The sequence below is a fragment of the Bubalus bubalis genome, chromosome 15, assembly GCF_019923935.1.
Source record: "Bubalus bubalis isolate 160015118507 breed Murrah chromosome 15, NDDB_SH_1, whole genome shotgun sequence".
Classification (NCBI taxonomy): Eukaryota; Metazoa; Chordata; class Mammalia; order Artiodactyla; family Bovidae; genus Bubalus; species Bubalus bubalis.
The window spans coordinates 62780740-62806591 of NC_059171.1; the positions used below are offsets into that span (position 1 = coordinate 62780740).

The following is a 25852-nucleotide window of genomic DNA, read 5'->3' on the forward strand; positions in this document are numbered from 1 at the left end:
GCACTCTATCTATCAGATCTAGTCCCTTAAATCTATTTCTCACTTCCACTGTATAATCATAAGGGATTTGATTTAGGTCATACCTGAATGGTCTAGTGGTTTTCCCTTCAATTTCAGTCTGAATTTGGCAATAAGGAGTTCATGATCTGCGCCACAGTCAGCTCCTGGTCTTGTTTTTGTTGACTGTATAGAGCTTCTCCATCTTTGGCTGCAAAGAATATAATCAGTCTGATTTCAGTGTTGACCATCTGGTGATGTCCAAGTGTAGAGTCTTCTCTTGTGTTGTTGGAAGAGGGTGTTTGCTATGACCAGTGCATTTTCTTGGTAAAACTCTATTAGTCTTTGCCCTGCTTCATTCCGTATTCCAAGGCCAAATTTGCCTGTTACTCCAGGTGTTTCTTGACTTCCTACTTTTGCATTCCAGTCCAGAAGCATCCAAATGCAGGGCAAGGCGGCGCGCCGGGAGGAGCGGTGCGCCGGAGAAGCCCCGCCTCCAGCCGGAGCATCTGCCAATCGCAACGCTCGCGCCGGTAGGGCGGTGCGTCCGAGGAAGCCCCGCCCCCTACCCGAATGTCCGCCAATCGCAGCACGCTGTGCGGCCCCGCGCGCCGAGTTGGTTCTGCGACTCACGGCCTTCCGGTGCCTTCAGAGGGCGGTGCATCCTTGAGGAGGGGGAGCGCCGGGAGATGCCGGGTGGGGGTCAGTCTCGAGGCCCCAAGGTAGGCTGTGGGCTTGTGGGCGCGGTCTCCCTGGTCTCGTATGTTGGAGTATCTGCGAGGCACGTGTGGCGGGCTCTGGGCTGGTGGAAGTTTGTGGAATGGACGCCGCCTGCGTCTGGCCGCCTTCCTGGAGAGCGAGGGTCTCTGCCTTGGAGCAACGATATGGCAGGAGCCTCGCTGGTGTTCAGGGTTTCTGCCTGGTCGAACCATGACAGCGGTGTCGGGGGTCTGGGAGACCTTCGTCCCTGCTGCGATGCCTCTCCTGCCCCGGTTGTAGAGAAGAAGCCAGTTCTTACTCCATGTTGGAATTGTTTCTGTGACTTGCTTTTTGTTGCTTTTGTTATTATAATCATACTTAATACCTTGCCTCAGAGAATCCTGCCCCTCTACCTGACTGTTAACTAAAGTGCCTTTGTTCAGAACCCTGCCTACCTGTAGATGGCAGGGAGGAAGAAATTAACACATCCCCTGCTTTTCTAGGAGATGTGTGCAAGATTAATGGCCTTTTTACTTTGCTTCCTCACCTCTGCCCATCTCTGATCTATAAAAGAACCTGGCATCTAGACCCCGAGAAAATGGTTATTTTGAGGTGCTAGCCTGCGATCGTCTCCTCAGCTGCTTTCCGAATAAAGTGTGTTTCCTTTCCTCAACACCTCCTCTCTGGAATTCACCAGCCTGTTAGGAGAGCAGAGAGAGCAAGGATTCAGTAACAGTTTGGCAAGCCAGCCGGGAGCCTAGCTGCTTGGGGCTCGCTGGCCCTGGTCAGGGAACACTGGGGCAAGACCCTAGCAGCTGCTAGAACTGTCCTAAGGTTCTTTCCTTCAAGATTCCCCGATGCGGCACCAGCTGCCCCCGGCTCTTGGCAGTTGAGACAAGGAACTGATAAACTTCTAGAGTTGATGGACTTGATTTTGTTTATAGTGTGAATGAGTGATAGTTGCTCAGTCATGCCTGACTCTTTGCAACCCCATGGACTGTAGCCTGCCAGGCTCCTCTGTTCATGGAATTCTCCAGGCAAGATTACTGGAGTGGGTTGCCATTTCCTTCTCCAAGTGATCTTCCTGACCCAGGGATCCTGCATTGTAGGAGAGTCTTTACCATCTGAGCCACCAGGAAAGCCTACTATTAAGAGACATTTCTAAGTATAAAGACAGGTTACTTTAAAAAGTATTAGCAGATACATGGAGAAGGCAATGGCACCCCACTCCAGTACTTTTGCCTGGAAAATCCCATGGATGGAGGAGCCTGGTAGGCTGCAGTCCATGGGGTCGCTAAGAGTCGGACACGACTGAGCGACTTCACTTTCACTTTTCACTTTCATGCACTGGAGAAGGAAATGGCAACCCACTCCAGTGTTCTTGCCTGGAGAATCCCAGGGACGGGGGAGCCTGGTGGGCTGCCGTCTATGGGGTCACACAGAGTCGAACACGACTGAAGCGACTTAGGAGCAGCAGTAGCAGCAGCAGATACATGCTTGACTTTATCTTATAATCTATAAACAATACATTAGAATATGTAATGAATCCATACACCTTTTCAAAAGAATACCCAAGATGGAAGTAGCAATAAAGTTATAAATGACAGTCATCAATCAGATGAAATAATTTAGATGAAGCTTTTTCTCTCTCGAAGAGATGGGGACTGGGCAAGTGGTCAGGAAGGAAATACAATGTGCTTTTAACTTTGTATGAAAAATAATGTTCAGTTCCACATTGCTGAACATAGTTCTGTTTTTGCCAAATAAATCCTCTACTTCGAGTTACTGTCCAAATGCGTTATTAAAACTCCACTTCTGGCCTTTGTTTTGGAATCTGTTACTTTTGTTGCCACCTCCTGATCGCTGTCCTCTGAAGCTTCTACTTCTTTCCCGCTGTCCCCTGACACCTCAGTTACCCTTGCGCTGTCCACTGAAGCCTTGATTGCCTTCCCTCTGTAAGTCTACCCAATTCGGTAGTGGGTTCAGTTGGTCCACTTGTTTTATGTGTTCTTTTTTGTTAAGAGTGATGGGCTCGATTTTGGAGGATAAGTTGCTCCAGTGTCCGGGAACGTATTTTCCTCTCAAGTTGGGCTTTTCCTTCATGGAACAAGCCAGTTTGGTTGGGGTGCCCTGTTGGAGAAGGGAAGTGTTGGACGCTACCCTGAACCGGTTCACTGGGGAACTAGTTCTTGTGGGGCAAGCCCACCCTAGTTTGAATTAGCTTATTTGTTGATTAGGGTAAATTTCTTTATCTGATTTGGGAATTGGTTCAGCTGGAACTGGTTCATTGGGGAGCTAGGTCTTTTAGGGTTGGGTAGCCTAGTTGACGGAGAAGGCAATGGCACCCCACTCCAGTACTTTTGCCTAGAAAATCCCATGAATGGAGGAACCTGGTAGGCTGCAGTCCATGGGGTCGCTAGAGTTGGACATGACTGAGCGACGTCACTTTCACTTTTCACTTTCATGCATTGGAGAAGGAAATGGCAACCCACTCCAGTGTTCTTGCCTGGAGAATCCCAGGGACGGGAAGCCTGGTGGGCTGCCGTCTATGGGGTTGCACAGAGTCGGACACGACTAAAGCGATGCAGCAGCAGCAGCAGCAGCAGCAGCAGCCTAGTTGAAATTAGTTCATTTGTTTTGTAAGTTAAATTTATTTACCTGATTTGGGAATCGATTGATCTGTATGCATCGATGCTAGAATCTGTTCATACCATTTTTGTTGGAATTTGTGTGCGTCTTTTGTGTTTTGATGTTATAAAACTTATAAAAATGGGAAATATTTCATCTGTCACAAGGAAAGATCTTTGGGACATATATTAGATATGTTAAGATCAGAAGAGCAATGGCCCCCGAATGGCTCACAGTTAAACAATCTGGTAAGCAGAAGGAGAGGAACACTGATAATAAACAGGCCCAGGGGCTCCCCTGAACTTGAGGCATCCCTTTCTAATTTTCCCTACAGTAGCCTCCGGTAATTGTGACAGTAGGGAACAAGTTGATTGACTTTCTAGTTGATTGACTTTCTGATAGACACAACTCTCCTTTGTAAATTAAGTGCTCAAATAACTATTTCCCCAGAACAGCCTTATATCAGAGTCCCCTCCGGGGCCTTTTGGCCTTGTCCAGCCTGGGGAGCTTTGGCTCCAATTTGGGGTGTTCTCCCTGTGAAGGGAAACTGTTTATAAGGTGCTTTGGAGAAAGGCCACTAGTCTAATGGGACTGGGAAGGCATGTTTAATGTAGCTTTCCAGCTGTTAGGTTTTGGTTTATTCTGGTTACTTTGGTAATGCACAGACATCTGGTACTAACTGCTTCCTCTAAGGCTTCTTCTACAGTTTTCTCATTTCTTTCTTCTCGAACCCTCTGCACACAGGTGAGTGGCTGTGGAAACAGTTGAAGCACTCTGGCCAGGGTTACTCTGGTGTGTTCCAAAGGCCTCCCCTACCCCACCCCACCCCCTCCAGGTTCGTGGCTGAACCAACCATTCTAATTATGACCTCAGGATGCACTTCAGCAGAAACCATCAGGGGACTCTGAGAAACAAGATTCATTGCTCACAGATCCTGAAGGGTATGTGGTACACCCAGGGGCTGCACAGTGAGGTCAGAGGCAGAGAGAGACACAGAGGGAGAGAGGGGGGTGCACCTGGGTCTGTCTTTATTAGGGTCTGAGGGCTAGGTGTCTAGAATTTCGTGTGCTCTCTCTTCATTGGCTAGTTTAAAGCAGCAGGGATTAGGGTGCAGGAATGGAGAAGTAGGGTCACTCAGACGGTCATTTATGTAGGTTACCAGGGCTTTTTCAAATCGGGACCTTCATGTGTGGAGGCAGGCTAGTCTTTGCCTTGTTGTTTTGGAGTACAGCTGACCAGGAACAGACCATGCTGCTGTGGCCAGTCCTGCGGGATACTTTTATTCAGGTTGGACTTCTGAAGTGGATGCCACTTGGCAATCAAATGATTAATGTCAGGCAATTACACTACATCTTCACTTAGAAATATTCGTGTTTTTGACCTGATACTCACTTTTTCCCCTAGTCATTCTATTAGTTTTCGAGACCTTATCATTTTTTTTAAGTTGTATTAATTAACTATTGTTCATATAACAGATTTGACTCAAAACCAAAGCAGCTTAAAAAATGTTGATTTTCTGATATAGTTTCTGAAGGTCAGGGATTGGGAATGGTTCAGCTGTGTGGTTCTAGTTCAGGGTGTCCCACAAGTTGGAGCCAAGGGTCATCACAGCTGGAGAATCTGTTTCTAAGCTCATGCGTGTACTTCTTGGTAAGTGTCAGTTCCTTGCCACTTCCATAAGGCAGCTCATGACATGGTAACTGGCTTTCTTTCTAAGAGACCCTGGTGTCTTTAATAACATAATTTCTGAAGTGACATATCATCTTTTCTGTTAATCACATAGATCAAACTGATAGTGTGAGAGGGAACTGTAGAGGTTGTGAACACCAAGTGGGGGATCATAGGATGCTATCTTAGAGACTGGCTATCAGGATAGTTTTGCTCCAGGATTTTTTCTTTTTTTTTTTTTTTCATTTCTTCCTAGATTGGGTACAGAGTAAATACTTTATGCATGGAGTGTTTGTGTGTACCAGGTAGCGTACTCCCATTCCATCTTCTGAGATCCTTTCCCATAGGAACCACTTTAATTATGTATAATTAAATATGTATAATTCCTGTGCTTCCCAGGTGGCACTAGTGGTAAAGAATCCCTCTGCCAATGCGGGGGACCAAAGAGATGCAGGGTCAGTCCCTGGGTCATGAAGATCCTTTGGAGAAGGAAATGGCAACCCATTCCAGTATTCTTGCTTGGAGAATCCCATGGACAGAGGAGCCTGGTGGGCTACAGTCCATGAGGTGGCAAAAAGTTGGACATGAGTGAGCACACACTCACATTCCTTTGCTTAAGCATCATTTTACTTCTTATTGACTGCATAATAGTTTTATTTTGGGCTGCAGTCAGTCAGTTCAGAAGCTCAGTTGTATCTGACTCTTTGTGACCCCATGGACTGCAACACACCAGGCTTCCCTGTCCATCACCAACTCCCAGAGCTTACTCAAACTCATGTCCATCGTGTTACTGATGCCATTCAGCCATCTCATCCTCTGTCATCCCTTTATCCTCCTGCCTTCAATCTTTCCCAGCATCAGGGTCTTTCCAATGAGTCGGTTCTTCACATCAGGTGGCCAAAGTATTGGAATTTCAGCTTCAGCATCAGTCCTTCCAATGAATATTCAGGACTGATTTCCTTTAGGATGGACTGGTTGGATCTCCTTGCTTTCCAAGGGACTCTTAAGAGTCTTCTCCAACACCACAGTTCAAAAGCATCAATTCTTTGGCACTCAGCTTTCTTTATAGTTCAACTCTCACATCCATACATGACTACTGGGAAAACCATAGCTTTGACTAGACAGGCCTTTGTTGGTAAAGTGATGTCTCTGCTTTTGAATATGCTATCTAGGTTGGTCATAACTTTTCTTCCAAGGAGTAAGCGTCTTTTAATTTCATGGCTGCAGTCACCATTTGCAGTGATTTTGGAGCCCCCAAAAATAAAGTCTGACACTGCTTCCACTGTTTCCCCATCTATTTGCCATGAAGTGATGGGACCAGATGCCATGATCTTAGTTTTCTGAATGTAGAGCTTTCAGCCAACTTTTTCATTTTCCACTTTCACTTTCATCAAGAGGCTTTTGAGTTCCTCTTCACTTTCTGCCATAAGGGTGGTGTCATCTGCATATCTGAGGTTATTGATATTTCTCCTGGCAATCTTGATTCCAGCTTGTACTTCTTCCAGCCCAGCATTTCTCATGATGTACTCTGCATAGAAGTTAAATAAGCAGGGTGACAATATACCGCCTTGACGTACTCCTTTTCCTATTTGGAACCAGTCTGTTGTTCCAAGTCCAGTTCTAACTGTTGCTTCCTGACCTGCATATAGGTTTCTCAAGAGGCAGGCCAGGTGGTCTGGTATTCCCATCTCTTGAAGAATTTTCCACAGTTTATTGTGATCCTCACAGTCAAAGGCTTTAGCGTAGTCAATAAGGCAAAAATAAATGTTTTTCTGGAACTCTCTTGCTTTTTTGGTGATCCAGTGGACCTTGGCAATGTGATCTCTGTTTCCTCTGCCTTTTCTAAATTCAGCTTGAACATCTGGAAGGTCACGGTTCACATACTGTTGAAGCCTCGCTTGGAGAATTTTGAGCATTACTTTGCTAGTGTGGAAGATGAGTGCAATTGTGCGGTAGTTTGAGCATTCTTTGGCATTGACTTTCTTTGGGATTGGAATGAAAAGTGACCTTTTTCTAGTCTTTTGGCCACTACTGAGTTTTCCAGATTTGCTGGCATATTGAGTGAAGTGCTTTCACAGCATCTTCTTTTAGGATTTGAAATTTCAATTTGAAATCTGAAATTTGAAAATCTGTAATTCTATCACCTCCACTAGCTTTGTTCATAGTGATGCTTTCTAAGGCCCACTTGACTTCGCATTCCAGGATGCCTGGTTCTAGGTGAGTGATCACACCATCATGGTTATCTGGGTCACGAAGATATGCAAATATTGCAGATTGGGGAAATAATCTGGTCAGAAGACTTCGGTACTAGCCTCAGCTCTCCAACTAACTAATTATATGATTTTTAGCAAGATATATAAATCTTTCTGGACTCTTAAAAGGAAAGTTGATATGGGCCTGAACTAACATGGTAAAATTGGAAATAGTATTGGGAAAGGACTGAGTAGATAGATTTAAAAAAAGGAATATGAGATTTAAGCACCTGAAATCTCTTGAAAGATGAAGAGGGAGGAGTCAGAGTTGACTCAAAAGTTGAACCTGTGAAAAATGGGAAGCTTGAGGAGAGTTAGTTGTTTCTTAACCTGATGTTAGGATACACAGATACATGAAACTTAAGGCCCAGGGAGAGCTTAGGGCAGTCAGTTGCAGAGTATTTTACTTCTTCCTTTTCTCTTGCCTTAGCCACTCTTACTGTCCTTTCAAGTACTATGACTCTTATTTCCTTTATGCTTTGTGTTCTTTCCTTGCTAAGTAGCCACGAATGACCACAAACCCTTTATCAGTTGCTTGCCTCCTGAGAATCCCTGATCCTACCCTCACTCTCACAGTTCCTTTTGCCCCCTCAGACTCAATCCTGGGTGTCCCACTTCTGTTTCCCACTGAAAGAAAACCTGTATCTTGGTCAGATCATAAAAGAGATCTTTCTGATAATACCCTCCTCCTCTAATCTTTTGGGTCCTCATTACAAAACCTTATTTCTGGTGCTTCTTGTTTAATGTCAAGGACATAGTGATTATTAATTAAATGAAGTGTACCTGTCATTTCAGAGAGTTTTTCGTTTTTTTAAGAAAGAGAAACATGGCTTCTTTGAAGCCGGAGGGGAGGAGCCAAGGGGAAAGTAAGGACCTGGCTTCTGTTGTATTACTGAAAGGAGTCAGCTTTGGGTAACAGGAGCATTTTTCCTCTGGGACTGCTGGGGAGTAGGAGAGCTCAGTAGATGAGAGGTCTGCTGAGTTTCATGGTGGCTCATTTTACCCTTTGGGAAGATGAGACAATCAGAGCTATGATGGTGACATGGAGAGGTAAAGGCAAGCCTGAGTGTGGAACTTGTGTATATGTAAGTGTGTGTGTGTAAGAGTAGAGGAGTAGAGAATGGAAACAGTGTTTACCAGCATTGATCAAGGACAAGTAATAAGAAAATATGAAAAGGGTCGCTCTCTTTTCACGTCTTTTTATGCTAGCCCTGTGGGTTGGTGACTGGTGAAGTGAACTGGTAGAAGGGTAGGAGTCCTAACACTTGAGAGGCCACCCTGAAGTCGTTGGCCATGAGTGCAGAGTGGCAGAAGAGCCTTCATGACTAGGGAGGCTGGTGATGACAGTGTGATTGGGCTTGAGACTCAGAGGTCCCAGTGAATTCCCAGGTATTCAACCTAGTCAGAAGCCCAGATGCTGGTATGTACCTTTATGAGGGACAGTTTTGTTAAAGTGAGATAATGCGGATTGGCTAGAATCTTTATTTCTGGGAATTAGACATACATGGAAGAAAATCCTGACATGTTGCTTACTAGCTCTCTGACCAGCACAATATACCCAGCATTTCTAAGTTGTAGCTTCTTTGTCTATAAAATGGGGATAATACCTGCCTTGCAAGGTTGGTATGAGGGTTAAATGATGAGAATGCATGAAATGATATACTGAGCATATAAGTGTTCAATTACTGTTAGTGATAATGAAAGCAATTAATAAAACACCATGATAATGAAAGTATCTTTTAGATACTGTTGTGAATCCTCTACTGTTTTGCCTTTAACTTTCCCTGAGATTGTTGACTCAACTTGTTGGACAAGGAATAGGAAGAGGGCTTAGTTTTAAAGTTGTTCAGTGATGGTGAGAGATTCTCTTATAGTTATCTTTGTGTGTGTACGTTATGGTTCCAGTTTTAGCCCTTGGTAATGCCATTGGATGACTTACTAGTAGTTCTGCTTAGAATTAGGCTGCTTAGTCCTAATTTCTTGGTCTGGAGGTTTTCTTATCCTTAACATGGAAGAAAAGTTAAAGTTAAGTCGCTCAGTCGTGTCTAACTCTTTGTGGCCCCATGGACTGGAGCCCACCAGACTCCTCCTTCCATGGGATTCTCCAGGCAAGAATACTGGAGTGGGTTGCCAGTTCCTTCTCCAGGGGATCTTCCCGACCCAGGGATCGAACCCAGGTCTCCTGCATTAGAGGCAGACGCTTTAACCTCTGAGCCACCAGGGAAGCCCCTAAAATTCACTGAAGACTTTTCATATGACAGGTACTTCACATACATCCCTTGTGTAAAGGAAAAATATTTTCTTTTAAATCAAGCATACATAGATAAGATAAAGTAGTATGAAAAAATTTCTCATGAAAACTAGAAATCATTGCCCTGGTCTTTTCTCCACTTAGTCCTGACCCTGTAGGCAGTCTGTCTTTAAAACTGCGATATTTGTAGAAGCACATACAGTTGTAAAGAATAACAGAGATCTCATCTATTCTTTATCCAGTTTGCCCCGTTGGTGACACTGTGCAGAACTGTAGTACAGTATCACCACCAATATATTGACCTGAATACAATCCGACTGCCTTATTCAAATCTCCCTAGATGTGTGTCTGTGTATGTATCGTGTGTGTGTTTAGTTCTGTACAGTTTTGTGACATGTGTAGGTTCATGTATCAACTACCACAGTCAAGATACTGAACAGTTGCACCAGCACAAATGTTCCTGTTCTAATACACCCACTCCCTTCCAATACCTCCCACCCCAACTCCTGACAGTCATTACTCTACATTTTTTGTCATTTCAAAAATGTTACAGGGAAGGAGTCATTTAATTTATAACCTTTTGACATTATTTTTGTTACTTTTTTCCCACTCAGTATAAGAGTCTTATCCAAGTTGTGTATATCAGTGGTTTGGGCATTTTTATTGCTGAGTAGTAATCCTTCCAATGGATGTACAGCAGTTTACTTAGCATTTTACTGTTGAAACATGACTGGTCTGTTTACAGTTTCTGGCTGTTAGAATGAAGCTGCTGTCAACACTTGTGTATGGATTTTTGTGGAAACATAGGGTTTTATTTCTCTAAGATAAATGCCCAGGAGTGTAATTGCTGGTTCATATCATAATTGGATGTTTAATTTTATAAGAAATCAGCAAACTTTTCTAGAGTGGCTGTACAATACTACACTTAAATGTATGAGTGATTGTATCAATTTCATAGGTCATAAATTCGTGTTTTGAAAGTATGTAATTCAGTGGGTTTGTTTTTTTTTTTTAGTATATTCACAGAGTTGTGTATATATTTTTAACTATAGAATATTTTCATCACTCTAAAAAGAAACTCCACAGCTGTTAGTAATCATTCCACATTCTCTCCTTCCCCATCCCCTGGCAACCACTAAGCAAACTTCCATCTGTATGGATTTACCTACTCTGGAAATTTCCTATAAATGGAATAACACTTGGTCTCTTGAGATCAACCTCTTACGCTTAGCCTACTATTTTAAAGGTTCATCCATTGTTGGAGAATGTATCAGTACTTCATTCCCCTCTGTGATTTAATATTTTTTCATTGGAAGGTATACAACATTAAATCCATTCATTTTGTGGCTATTGCAGTATTTACATATTTTGGCGGTTTGGAATAATGCTACCATGATCATTTGTGTACCAATTTTTGTGAAGATGAAAGTTTTCATTTACCTTGGTTATAAACGTACCAAGAAGCTAAAGGCAAAGGAGAATAGGAAAGATGTGTCCATCTGAATGCAGAGTTTCAAAGAATAGCAAGGAGAGATACGCAATCAATGCAAATAAATAGGGGAAAAACAATAGAATGGGAAAGACTAGAGATCTTTTAAAGAAAATTAGAGATACCAAGGGAACATTTCATGCAAAGATGGGCACAATAAAGGACAGAAATGGTATGGACCTAACAGAAGAAGATATTAAGAAAAGGTGGCAAGAATACACAGAAGAACTATAAAAAAAGCTCTTAAATAACCACGATGGTGTGATCACTCACCTAGAGCCAGACATTCTGGAGTCCTAAGTCAGGTGGGCCTTAGGAAGCATCACTATGAACAAAGCTAGTGGAGATGATGGAATTCCAGCTGAGCCATTTCAAATCCTGAAAGATGATGCTTGAGAATGCTGCACTCAATATGCCAGCAAATTTGGAAAACTCAGCAGTGGCCACAGACTGGAAAAGGTCAGCTTTCATTCCAATCCCAAAGAAAGGCAATGCCAAAGAATGTTCAAACTACTGCACAACTGCACTCATCTCACACACTAGCAAAGTAATGCTCAAAATTCTCTGAGCCAGGGTTCAACAGTACATGAATTGAGAACTTCCAGATGTTCAAGCTGGATTTAGAAAAGGCAAAGCAATCAGAGATCAAATTGCCAACATCCGTTGGATCATAGAAAAAGCAAGAGAGTTCCAGAAAAACATCTGCTTCATTGATTATGCTAACGTGTGGATCACAACAGACTGTGGAAAATTCCTAAAGAATGGGAATACCAGACTATCTGACCTGTCTCCTGAGAAATCTGTATACAGGTCAAGAAGCAACAGTCAGAACTGGACATGGAACAACGGACTGGTTCTAATTTGGGAAAGGAGTATGTCAAGGCTGTATATTGTCACCCTGCTTATTTAACTTCTATGTTAAATTCCAACTCAGCTGGAATTCCACCACCTCCACTAGCTTTGTTCATAGTGATGCTTCCTAAGGCCCACCTGACTTTGTACTCCATGATGTCTGGCTCTATGTGAACACCATCGTGGTTATCTGGGTCATTAAGATCTTTTTAGATAGCTTTTCTGTGTATTCTTGCCACCTTTTCTTAGTATCTTCTGTTTCTCTTAGGTCCATTCTATTTCTGTCCTTTATTATGCTAATCTTTGCATGAAATGTTCCCATGGTATTTTATACTTTCTTGAAGAGGTCTCTAGTCTATCCCATTCTATTGTTTTCCTCTTTTTTTTTTTTTTTTTTGTATTGATCACTGAGGAAGGCTTTCTTATCTCTCCTTGCTGTTCTTTGGAACTGTGTATTCAGATGGGTATATCTTTCCTTTTCTCCTTTGCCTTTAGCTTCTTCTCTCAGCTACTTGTACAGCCTCCTCCAACAACCATTTTGCCTTTCTTTTTCTTGGGGATGGTTTTGATCACTGTCTTCAGTACAAATATCACGAACTCCACCCATAGTTCTTCAGGGACTCTGTCTATCAGATCTAATCAGTTCAGTTCAGTTCAGTTGCTCAGTCCTGTCCGACTTTTTGCAACCCCATGGACTGCAGCATGCCCGGCCTCCCTGTCCATCACCAACTCCTGGAATTTACTCAAACTAATACCTTGAGTCTATTTGTCACTTCTACTGTATAGTCATACGGGTTTTGATTTAGGTGTTACCGTCTAGTGGTTTTCCCTAATTTCTTCAGTTTAAGTCTGAATTTGGCAATGAGTTCATGATCTGAGCCAGTCAGCTCCTAGTCTTGTTTTGCTGAATGTATAGGGGTTCTCCATTTTCGGCTGCAAAAAATATAATCAATCTGATTTCGGTATTGACTATCTGGTGATGTCCATGTGTAGAGTTGTCTCGTGTGTTGTTGGAAGAGGGTGTTTGCTATGAACTGTGTGTTTGCTTGACAAAACTCTGTCAACCTTCGCACTCCTTCATTTTGTACCCCCAGGCCAAATTTGCCTGTTACTCCAAGTATCTCTTGACTTCCTACTTTTGCATTCCAGTCCCCTATCATGAAAAGCACATCTTTTTTGCTGTTATTTCTAGAAGGTCTTGTAGGTCTTCATTGGACTGTTCAACTTCATGTTCTTCAGCATTAGTGGTTGGGGCATAGACTTGGATTACTGTGATATTGAATGGTTTGCTTTGGAAACAGAGATCATTCTGTTGTTTTCGAGATTGTAGCCAAGCACTGCATTACAGACTCTTTTGTTGACTATGAGGGCTATTTTATTTCTTCTAAAGGATTCATGCCCACAGTAGTAGATATAATGGTTAGCTGAATTAAATTTGCCCATTCCGGTCCATTTTAGCTCACAGATTTCTGAAATGTCAATGTTCACTCTTGCCGTCTCCTGCTTGGCCACTTCCAATTTACCTTAATTCATGGACCTGACATTCCAGCTTCCTATGCAATATTGTTCTTTATAGCATTGGGTTTTACTTCCATCACCAGTCACATCCACAGCTGGGCGCTGTTTTCACTTTGGTTCAGCCTCTCCGTTGTTTCTGGGGCTATTTCTCCACTCGTCTCCAATAGCATATTGGGCACCTACCGGCCTGGGGCGTTCATCTTTCAGTGTCCTGTGTTTTTGCCTTTTCATGCTGTTCATAGGGTTCTCAAGGCAAGAATACTGAAGTGGTTTGCCGTTCCCTTCTCCAGTGGACCATGTTTTGTTAGTTCACATGTTTTATAGTCTCACCAGCACGGAATGAGGATTCTAATTTTTCCCATGCTTGTCAGTACTTTTCATTGCCTTCTTTTGACTTTAGTGTGCTCAGTCATGTTTGACTCTTTCAAACCCACCAGGTTCTTCTGTCCATGGGATTTTCCAGGCAAGAATACTGGAGTGGGTTGCCATTTCCTCCTCCAGGGGATCTTCCCAACTTAGGCCTCGAACCCTCTTCTCTTGCATCTCCTGCATTAGCAGATGGATTCTTTGTCAGTGTACCACTTGGGAAGTCCCAGGGATGACTGTATTATCTCTGAATATTCTGAGGTGGTTTTACTTCTTCCTTTCCAATTTGAATGTCTTTTATTTCTTCTCCTTTCCTAATTGCCATGACCAGAACCTCTAGTACAATCTTGAATGTAAGTGGTGAGGGCTGGCATCCTTTTCTTGATCCTTATCCTAAGGAGAAAGCATTCAGTATTTTATTATTGTGTTATTGTGTATGATGCTCTCTGAGTTCTATTTAGAACGCTAATATCATGGAAGGATGTTGGCTTTTGTAAGTTGTTTTCCTGTTGATCCTGTTTTTTTTTTTTTCCCTTTGATTATATTGATACAGTATATTGATTGGTTTTGGATGTGGCATCAATCTTGCATTGCTAGGGGGAAGATCCCTATTGGTCACTGTGTATATTCCTTTGTATATGCTGCTGGATTCAGTATGTTAGTATTTTGTTGAGGATTTTTGCATCTGTATTCATAAGTAATAATGGCCCGTAGTTTTTTTGTGATGTCTTTGGTTTTGTTATAAGGATATTGGATTTCATAGTATGAATTAGGAGTTTATGAAGCATTGCTATTAATGGGTTTTTACATGTTTGGTATAAATTATCAGCATAGGCATGTGAGCCTTGCTTTTCTTTGGGGTAAGCTTCTAAATTACTCATTCAATCCATTTGTTATGTCTGTTCAGTTTTTTATTTTTCCTTGAGTCAGTTTTGCTGGTTGTGTCTTTCTAGGAGATTGTCTGCTGTGTGGTAGTTATCCATATTTTCAGCATGTGGCTTTTTCATGTTTCTCTCTTGTCAGTCAGTCTCTCAGTCGTATCCAACTCTTTGCAACCCCATGAACTGCAGCATGCCAGGCTTCCCTGTCCATCACCAACTCCTGGAGCTTGCTCAAACTCATGTCCATCGAGTTGGTGATGCCATCCAACCATCTCATCTTCTGTTGTCTCCTTCTTCTCCTGCCTTCAGTCTTTCTCAGCCTCAGGGTCTTTTCTAAAGAGTCAGTTCTTCGCATCAGGTGGCCAAAGGATTGTAGTTTCAGCTTCAGCCTCAGTCCTTCCAATGAATATTCAGGACTGATTTCCTTTAGGATTGACTGGTTGCATCTCCTTGCTGTCCAAGGGACTCTCAAGAGTCTTCTCCAACACCACAGTTCAAAAGCATCAGTTCTTTGCTGCTCAGGTTTCTTTATGGTCCAACTCTCACATCCATACATGACCACTGGAAAAACCATAGCTTTGACTAGATGGACCTGTGTTGGCAAAGTAATGTCTTTGCTTTTTAATATGCTGTCTAGGTTGGTCATAGCTTTTCTTCCAAGGAGTAGGCATCTTTTAATTTCATAGCTTCAGTCACCATCTGCAGTGATTTTGAATAATCTTATAGTGTTTTATATAACCCTTAATTTGGTAGTGCTTCTCTTCTTTCATTTCTTATTTTTGCAGTTTGAATCTTCTCTCTGTCCCTATTTTTTCTTGTCAGTTTAGCTAAAGTTTTGTTGGTTTTTAAAAATGTTTTTCATATTTATTTTTGTTTATTTATTTGGCTGCAAGGAATCTTTAGTTGAGACATGCAGGATCTAATTCTTTGACCAGGGATTGAACTTGGGTCCCCTGCATTGGGAGCACAGAGTCTTAGCCACAGGACCACAGGGAAGTCTCAAGATTTGTCAGTTTGGTCTTTTCAAGGAATCAACTTTTAGTTATATTTATATTCTTTATTGTTCTGTTTCCTATTTTATTTCTGCCTAATTGTTCTCATTTCCTTCTTTCAGCTTGTTTTGTATTACTTGCTCTTTTTTCCTAGTTTTCTAAGATGAAAGGTTAAGCTGTTACTTTAAGGCCTTCTTTTTAAAAAATAGGTATTTAGGGCTATAAATTTCTCTGTAAACGCTGCTTTTTCTACATCCACAAGTTTTATCTATTTTAGTTTTTCATTTTTCTCATAGTGTCTTCTAATTTTTCTTGTGATTCTGTCTTTGATCCAATGGGTATTTAGGAATCTTTTGTTTAATTTCCATATTTTTGTGATCTTTGCAGTTTTATTTCTGTTGTTAATTTAATTGTATTATTGTCTTCAGTTCAGTTCAGTCGCTCAGTCGTGTCCGGCTCTGCGACCCCATGAACCACAGCACGCCAGGCCTCCCTGTCCTTCACCAACTCCCGGAGTTCTCCCAAACCCATGTACTTTGAGTCAGTGATGCCATCCGACCATCTCACCCTCTGTCGTCCCCTTCTCCTCCTGCCCTCAATCTTTCCCAGCATTGGGGTCTTTTCAAATGAGTCAGCTCTTCGCATCAGGTGGCTAAAGTATTGGAGTTTCAGCTTCAACATCAGTCCTACCAATGAACACCCAGGACTGATCTCCTTTAGGATGGACTGGTTGGATCTCCTTGCAGTCCAAGGGACTCTCAAGAGTCTTCTCCAGCACCACAGTTCAAAAGCATCAATTAGTTGATGCTTGCCTGGAGAATCCCAGGGACGGCGGAGCCTGATGGGCTGCCATCATGGGGTCGCACAGAGTTGGACATGACTGAAGCGACTTAGCAGCAGCAGCAGCTTTCTTCACAGTCCAACTGTCACATCCACACATGACCACTGAGAAAACCATAGCCTTGACTAGATGGACCTTTGTTGACAATGTAATGTCTCTGCTTTTTAATATGCTGTCTAGGTTGGTCATAACTTTCCTTCCAAGGAGTAAGTGTCTTTTAATTTCATGGCTGCAGTTACCATCTGTAGTGATTTTGGAGCCCAGAAAAATAAAGTCTGACACTGTTTCCACTGTTTCCCCATCTATTTGCCATGAAGTGATGGGACCGGATGTCATGATCTTCGTTTTCTGAATGTTTAGCTTTAAGCCAACTTTTTCACTCTCCTCTTTCACTTTCGTCAAGAGGCTCTTTAGTTCTTCTTCACTTTCTGCCATTATTGTCTTACGAATAGTAATAATATGATCTCACTCCTTTACAGTGTATGGAAGCTTGTTCTGTCTAGGAGTTTTCCTCTGTGTGTGAGAAGAATGTATTCTGCTGCTGTTTGTTTGAAGGCTCTTCATGATTTCTTGTGGGTAGTTAGCTGTTAATCTTACTAAGGGTCGTTTTACATGGTGAGTCGTTTTTCTCTTGTTGCTTATATGATTTCTCTTTGTCTTTCAGTTGACACAGTGTGTTTATAGTTGGTCTCTTTGAGTTTATCCTCAAGAGTTTTTTGAGTTTCTTGGGTATATATTTAATAGCTCATCAAATTTGGGAAGATTTTGGTCTGTATTTCTTGAAATACTGTTTCTACTGCTTTCATTTTCTTACCTGATGGCATCCCACAGGTCTCTGAGGTTCTGTTCATTTTTCTTCATTCTATTTTCTTTCTGTTTTTCACCTCGGATATGCTCAATTTTCCTATATTAAAGGTTGATGACTTTTTTTTTCTGCTAGCACAAATCTGCTATAGAGCCCCACTTGAGATCTTATTTCAGTTATTGTACTATTTAAATCTTGAATTTCTATTTTATTGTTGTGTTTTTTTTCCCCTTTTTTTCTAAAGAATAATTGTTATGGCTTTATATTCTCTATTTGCTGAGGTGTTTTCTTTTAACGTTTTAAGACAATTTACTTTTTTTTTTCTTTGAGCATATTTACAGAACTATTTTAAAGTTTTTGTCTAGTGCATCCAACTTCTGGCCTCCCTCAGGTACAATTTTTCTTGACTGCATCCTATTTCTTCATGTGTCTCACAATTTTTTGTTGAAAACCAGACATTTAAAATATAATGTGACCACTCTGCACATTGAGTACTCCCACCCCCTCCCCAGAGGATATTTTTGGTTTGTTATTGCTATTTGTTTTGTTTAGGGATTCCCAGGTGGCACTAGTGGAAAAGAACCAGCCTGCCAGTGCTTGAGATGACCTGCCTAGACCAGTTTTATGATGTTCATATTTCCCCTAGGAAAAGGGGTACCTGCAGCTTTTCCTGCTGCCTCCAGGAGGTGGGTCCATTAAGGGGCAAGGAGAAGATTGCCATTGCCTTGAGCTGGAGTTAAAGGAGCCTTGCAGTCCCAACCCGTGTCTTGTGAACCTGGACCCACAGACTGCTTAAAATGTAGTATTAGTGGCTGTTTGAGGTAAATGCCAAAAATCCGAGGAAAATTTTCTGTCATGTGTAGCTGCTGAAGACACTCCATTGTTAGTTTACTTGTCTATGAGTTATTGGATAGAGATTTCTTTAAATGCTTTGAGCCAATAAGTCCATCATTCTTACTGAGGAACTCTCTGTGTGTTGATACATGCTTTCTGTACTCTGGCAATTTATAACCGACTATCCCCTGGAGGAGAAAAAGGCAACCCACTCCAGTATTCTTAGGGCTCGCGGTGGTTAACGTTAAAGAATCTGCCTGCAATGCAGGAGATTCTTGGGTCAGGGAAGATCCCCTGGAGAAGGAAATGATAACCCACTCCAGTATTCTTGCCTGGAGAATACCGTGGACAGAGGAGCCTGGCAGGCTACTGTCCGTGGGTCGCAAGGGTAAGACATGACTTAGTGACTAAACCACCACCATTGTGAATGACTATTCAAACCTCTTGCCTATTTTAATGAAACTTATCTTTCCTATGGGGCTTTCCTGGTGGCTCAGACTGTAAAGAATCTGGCTGCATTGCAGGAGACATGAGTTAGATCCCTGGGTCAGAAAGATCCCTTGGAGAAGGGAATGGCTACCTACTCCAGCATTCTTGCATGGAGAATTCCATGGACGGAGGGCCAGGCGGGCTACCCTCCCTGGGATCACAAAGAGTCAGACATGACTGAGTGACTAACACTTTGACTTTCCAGTGTTCTTGCCTGGAAAATTCCATGGACAGAGTAGCCGGGTCCATGAGATTGCAAAGAGTTATACACAATTGAGCACACACTCTCACGCTTTGCATGTAACTCTGTGCAGGGCCTCAATCCTGAGCTACTAGGGTCTTCTCAGGGTTTCCTGGGCATACACACAGCCCTGCAAACACAAGTAGTTCCAGATCCTCTGGAAGGTGTCAGATCTTCAGTGCTGCCTATGGACATCTCATTCTTCAGATATTCTTTCTTTAGTATTTTTTATCAGTGTGGTTTCTTAATCCACTGTTGCTGTTTCAGGCAGCTATAATATTAATTAATTGCTGTTAATTGTTTTAAACAAATGCTCTGATAGTAGGGGTTTCCCACTGAGTGAGCTCTGAGTTAGAGCAAATTATGGTAATTTCTGTGAGTAGTGCCCCCCCCCCCGCTCCCCCCCCCCCCCCCCCCCCCCCCCTAGCTGCTGGGCAGTTCAGGTAGGGACAGTACTCTGAGGAACCAGCCTTTTGACAGCTGCAAGCGCAGTTTGCTCTCTCCAATGGCTGCTGGGCTATCAGTCTACACAGCTACCTGGGCTGTGAGGCTGCTGTTTTTCAAGGCTGGCATGGAGCTAAAGAGGGGGCATGAGATGAAGGCAAGTTAAAACACCAAAAGTTCACTGTTGTTGCTGATATTAAGCTGTTTTTTAGAATGAATGCTATTCAGATTATGAGCCTGTGGTTAATTTCCAAAGTTTTGAAAAATTAAACTTTGATTATTTTTTGCCACTATTGTTATTCCTCTTATGGAGGAATGGGTTTTTAGAGTTGTTATTCTCTTATTCTGAAAGTCTGTCCATCACAACTTTATTTTAGCTATTTTTATAGGTGTGTGCAGATAACTCATTGTGACTTGACTTTGTATTGCCATGATGGCTAGTGATGTTGAATGTGTTTTTATGTGCTTATTTACCATCTGTGTATCTTCTTTGCAAAATATCTGTTCATGTCTTTTGCTGTTGTTTAGAAGCTAAGTAGTGTCTTTGTGACTCCATGGACCTTAGCCTGCCAGGCTCCTCTTTCCATGGGATTTCCCAGGCAAGAATACTGGAGTGGACTGCCATTTCAGTCTCAAGTGGACCACGTTTTGTCTTTTACCCATTTTTAAATCAATTTTTTTTTTATATTGCTGAATTTTGAATGTTTTAAAAATATTCTAGATATTAGTCCCTTGTTGGACATATTGTTACCAAATATCTTCTGTCAGAGCAACATTTTAAAATTTTTACCATGTCCATTTGATAGTGTGTGCTTTTGCTATAAAATTTATAAAAACTCTATGCCTAGCCATAGAACCTAAAGATTTTCTGTTTTTTTTTTTTTTTTTTTTCCACAAACAGCTTTGTCATTTAATATTTTATGTTTAAGTTTGTGACAGATTGGACAAAAAGTTCACATGGTTTTCCCATAAAGTCTAGGTTAATTTTCATATAAGGTGAGCAGTTTAGGGTGTTTTTTTTTTTTTTTTAATTTTTTGGTCTATGGATGTTCTGTTGTCCAGTACCATTTACTGAAAGTCTATTCCTTTCTCCACTGAATTGCTTTTGCGTGTTTGTCAGAAACCAATTGCACTTTAGTTTTTACTTCTGGGTTTCTGAAGCAGTCTAGTCATCTACATGTCTGTCTCTTTGCCAAATGCATTGTCTTGATTATTGGAGTTACGTAATAAGCCTTGACATCCGATAGAGTGACTTTCTACTTCATTCTTCTTCAAATAGTTTTAGCTCTTCTAGGGCCTGTGGTTTTCACTGAAAGTTTCAGAATAGCCTGGCAATATCTATAAAGTACTTTCTGGAATTTTGATAGGAAATGAACTAAAGCTATAGATCAGTCTGGACCAGATAGACGCCTGTGAGTCTCCTAGTTCATGTTTCTCCATTTATTAATCTTTCTTTAGGTTCTTTCATCAGCATTTTGAATTTTTTAGCCTGTAGATTCTGTACATATTTTGGTAAGTTTATGCTTAATATTTCATTTCCTTTGGTGTGATTATAAATTGTATTTTGTTTTTAATTTTAGTTTGTATATGTTTATTATTAGTATTTAAAAATGGATTGGTTTTCGTGCCTTGATGTTATATCCTGTAGCCTCACTCCACTCACTTATTAGTACTGGCCATTGTGAGGAGTAGATTTCATGGGATTTCCTACATAGACTGTAATGTCTCTGTTGTTTTTCTTTTTCAAGCTGTATGTTCTAAAATCCGCCATCCTTCACCGCCTGCCTCCCACCCCATCTCCCGGTCTTATTGCAGCATCTTTAGCTTCCAATTGTGGCTCAACTGGTAAAGAATCTGCCTGTAGGAGACCTGGGTTCAATCCCTGGGTTGGGAAGATCCCCTGGAGAAGGGAAAGGCTACCCACTCCAGTATTCTGTCCTGGAGAATTCCAAGGACTGTATAGTCCATGGGGCTGCAAAAGAGTCGGACACGACTGAGCAACTTTCACTTCACTATAGCTTCCAGTAGCATGTTGAAGAAGTGATGAGAGTGGACATCCTTACTTGTTACTGATCTGAGGGGGAAAGCATTCATTCTTTCCTGGTTGAGTATGGTGTGAGCTGAGGTTTTGTGGTAGTTGCTCTTCGGTTGAGGAAGTTTACCTCTACTTGTAGTTTGTTTATAGTTTGTCTTGAATTGGTATTGGATTTTGCCATACGCTTTGTTTTTGTATCAGATGGTGCAGTTTTTTTAACTCGTTGATATGGTAGATTACATTGGCTGACTTTTGCATGTTGAGTCAGCCATGGACACCTGAAATAAATTCCCCTTGATCTTGATGTGTAATTCTTTGTAAACATTCAGTCAGTTCAGTCGCTTAGTCATGTCCAACTCTTTGCGACCTCATGAACCTCAGCATGCCAGGCCTCCCTGTCTATCACCAACTCCCAGAGTTCACCCAAACCCATGTCCATTGAGTCAGTGATGCCATCCAACCATCTCATCCTCTGCCATCCCCTTCTCCTCCTGCCCTCAATCTTTCCAGCATCAGGGTCTTTTCAAATGAGTGAGCTCTTCTCATGAGGTGGCCAAAATATTGGAGTTTCAGATTCAACATCAGTCCTTCCAATGAACACTCAGGACTGATATCCTTTAGGATGGACTGGTTGGATCTCCTTACAGTACAAAGGACTCTCAAGAGTTTTCTCCAACACCACAGTTCAAAAGCATCAATTCTTCAGCGCTGAGCTTTCTTTATAGTCCAACTCTCACATCCATACATGCCACTGGAAAAACCATAGCCTTGACTAGACAGACCTTTGTTGGCAAAGTAATGTCTCTGCTTTTTAATATGCTGTCTAGGTTGGTCATAACTTTCCTTCCAAGGATTAAGCGTCTTTTAATTTCATAGCTGCAGTCACCTTCTGCAGCAATCTTGGAGCCCAGAAAAATAAAGTCAGCCACTGTTTGCACATCTATTTGCCATGAAGTGATGACAACAGAATGGGAAAGAATAGAGATCTCTTCAAGAAAATTAGAGATACCAAGGGAACATTTCATGCAAAGATGAGCTCGATAAAGGACAGAAATCGTATGGACCTAACAGAAGCAGAAGATTTTAAGAAGAGGCGGCAAGAATACACAGAAGAACTGTACAAAAAAGATCTTCACGACCCAGATAATCACGATGGTGTGATCACTCACCTAGAGCCAGATATCCTGGAATGTGAAGTCAGGTAGGCCTTAGAAAGCATCACTACGAGCAAAGCTAGTGGAGGTGATGGAATTCCAGTGGAGCTATTTCAAATCCTGAAAGATGATGCTGTGAAAGTGCTGCACTCAATATGCCAGCAAATTTGGAAAACTCAAGCAGTGGCCACAGGACTGGAAAAGGTCAGTTTTCATTCCAATCCCGAAGAAAGGCAATGCCAAAGAATGCTCAAACTACTGCACAATTGCACTCATCTCACACGCTAGTAAAGTGATGCTCAAAATTCTCCAAGCCAGGCTTCAGCAATACGTGAACCGTGAACTTCCAGATGTTCAAGCTGGTTTTAGAAAAGGCAGAGGAACCAGAGATCAAATTGCCAACATCCACTGGATCATCGAAAAAGCAAGAGAGTTCCAGAAGAACATCTATTTCTGCTTTATTGACTATGCCAAAGCCTTTGTGTGGATCAGAATACACTGTGGAAAATTCTTCAAGAGATGGGAATACCAGACCACCTGACCTGCCTCTTGAGAAATTTGTATGCATTTGTAACAGTTAGAACTGGACATGGAACAACAGACTGGTTCCAGATAGGAAAAGGAGTACGTCAAGGCTGTATATTGTCACCCTGCTTATTTAACTTCTGTGCAGAGTACATCATGTGAAATGCTGGACTGGAAGAAACACAAGCTGGAATCAAGATTGCCGGGAGAAATATCAATAACCTCAGATATGCAGATGACACCATTCTTATGGCAGAAAGTGAAGAGGAACTAAAAAGCCTCTTGATGAAGGTGAAAGTGGAGAGTGAAAATGTTGGCTTAAAACTCAACATTCAGAAAACATTCATGGCATCTGGTCCCATCACTTCATGGCAAATAGATGGGGAAACAGTGGAAAGTGTCAGACTTTATTTTTTTGGGCTCCAAAATCACTGCAGATGGTGACTGTAGCCATGAAATTAAAAGACGCTTACTCCTTGAAAGGAAAGTTATGACCAACCTAGATAGCATATTGAAAAGCAGAGACATTACTTTGCCAACAAAGGTCCGTCTAGTCAAGGCTATGGTTTTTCCAATGGTCATGTATGGATGTGAGAGTTGGACTGTGAAGAAAGCTGAGTGCCGAGGAATTGATGCTTTTGAACTGTGGTGTTGGAGAAGACCTTTGGACTGCCAGGAGATCCAACCAGTCCATTCTGAAGGAGATCAGCCCTGGGATTTCTTTGGAAGGAATGATGCTAAAGCTGAAACTTTAGTACTTTGGCCACCTCATGCGAAGAGTTGACTCTTTGGAAAAGACTCTGATGCTGGGAGGGGTTGGGGGCAGGAGGAGAAGGGGATGACAGAGGATGAGATGGCTGGATGGCATTGCTGCCTCGATGGACATGAGTCTGAGTGAACTCCGGGAGTTGGTGATGGACAGGGAGGCCTGGTGTGCTGCGATTCATGGGGTGGCAAAGAGTCAGACACGACTGAGCGACTGAACTGAACTGAACTGAACTGATGGGACCGGATGCCATGATCTTCGTTTTCTGAATGTTGAGCTTTAAGCCAACTTTTTCACTCTCCTCTTTCACTTTCATCAAGAGGCTCTTTAGTTCTTCTTCACTTTCTGCCATAAGGGTGGTGTCATCTGCATATCTGGGATTATTGATATTTCTTTTGGCAGTCTTGATTCCAGTTTATGCTTCCTCCAGCCCAGTGTTTCTCATGATGTACTCTGCATATAAGTTGGAATCCTTTTGCTAATATTTTGTTGAGTCTTTTTTTTTTTTTTTTTTTCATTTAAATTCATAAGAGACATTTGGTCTGTAGTTTTCTTTTTTAATCCTGTTTTCACTTGACTGTATCAGGGTAACATTAGTTTTCTAAAATGAGTTTGGAAGTGCTCTCTCTTATCTTCCTGAAGTTATTATATAATATTGACATTAATTCTTTGTTAAAGGCTTGTGAGAACCCTAAAATGAAATCACTTGGGCCTAGTGGTTTGTTTTCATGGACTTTTAAACTTCAGATTCAATTTATTTGATGGTTATGAGGTTTGTTCACATTATCCTTGATTGAATTGTAGTTTTTGAGGAATTGGTTGGTTTCCTTTAAGTTACTGAATTTGGGTACAAAGTTTGTAGTGTTCTTTTATCTTGTTAATGACTATTGAATTTGTAGTAATATCCCCTATTTTAAACTCATATTGGTCATTTGTGTCTTCTCTGTTCTTGTGTTTTGTCAGTCATGCTAAAATTGTATCAATTGTCATTATCTTTGAAGAATCAGCTCTTGGTTTCATTGCTTTAAAAAGTAATTGTTTTCCTATTTTCAGTTGAATTGACCTACTATTTATTCTCTTCCTTTTGCTTGCTTTATTTTTTGTTCCTTTAGTTTCTTGAGATTGGAATTTTGTTACTGATTTGAGATTTCCTTTATTTCCAGTGACAGTAAGTTGACCCTTGAACAGTGCAGGGTTTAGGAGGCTGATCTCTTGTGCAGTTGAAAATCCATGGTTAACTTATAGTTAGCCCTCTGTGTCCACGGTTCCACATCCATGGGTTCTGGCAACTGTGGATCCTGTGCTCCTGGAGTAGGTATTTATTGAAAAAAAAAAAATCCATGTGTAAGTGGACTCATGCAGTTCAAACCTGTATTGTTCAAGGGTCAACTGTATTTAGTATTACGAATTTCCCTCAGTTTTGCTCTAGCTACATCCCATATATTTTAATGTTTTCTTTTTCATTTAGTTTTGTATATTTTAAAAATTCTCTTGAAGTCTGTATGTTTGATTTGTTATTTTTTAGTCATGTGTTGAGCATTTATTTTCATTCCTGATTTCTAACTTAATTCATTTATGATCAAGCCACACATTCTGTATGATTTCAGTCTTTTAAATTTACTCTGAATCTGCTTTATTTGGGTAAGTATTCCTTTTTGTTTGGAGAAATAATATGTATTTTGTTTTTGACAGGTGGGCTGTTCTCTCTGTGTCAGTTAGGCCTTAGGTTTGTTTTTGTGTGTGTGTGAGGTCTTGTATCATTCAGCTTGTTTTCTCCCAACTAGTTCTGTCAGCTGCTGAGCATGGTGGGCAGGTGTTGAAATCCCCAGTATTACATTGGTGGATTTCACTGTTTATTCTTTCAGCTCTATCAGTTCTATTTTATGCATTTTGAGGCTCTGTTGTTGGGTGTTTATAAAATTAGTATTATATCTTGCTGAATTTATCCTTTTATCATTGTGTAATATCTGTCTTTGACCTGAGTCTACTTTACCAGACACTAATATTGCAGCCCCAGTTCTTGTCCGTGTTTACTTGGCATATCTTTCTATTCGTTTACTTTCAACGTCACTGTAATATTGAACTTGAGTTTCTTCCAAACAGCATGTAATTGGTTCATGTTTTC

General features: G+C 41.5%; 1 protein-coding gene across 3 annotated transcripts in view; it reads left to right on the forward strand.

Moving 5' to 3' along the window:
* The first annotated feature begins 581 nt into the window (after nt 1-581).
* Nucleotides 582-25852, forward strand: part of SPIDR (scaffold protein involved in DNA repair) — a 279388-nt gene continuing 254117 nt past the window's right edge. For all 3 annotated transcript variants that reach the window (XM_025265438.3, XM_044928779.2, XM_044928780.2), the window contains exon 1: nt 582-719. In XM_025265438.3, coding sequence (XP_025121223.3) covers nt 687-719 — 33 coding nt within the window. In that variant the 5' untranslated portion in view covers nt 582-686. The remainder of the gene's footprint in view (nt 720-25852) is intronic.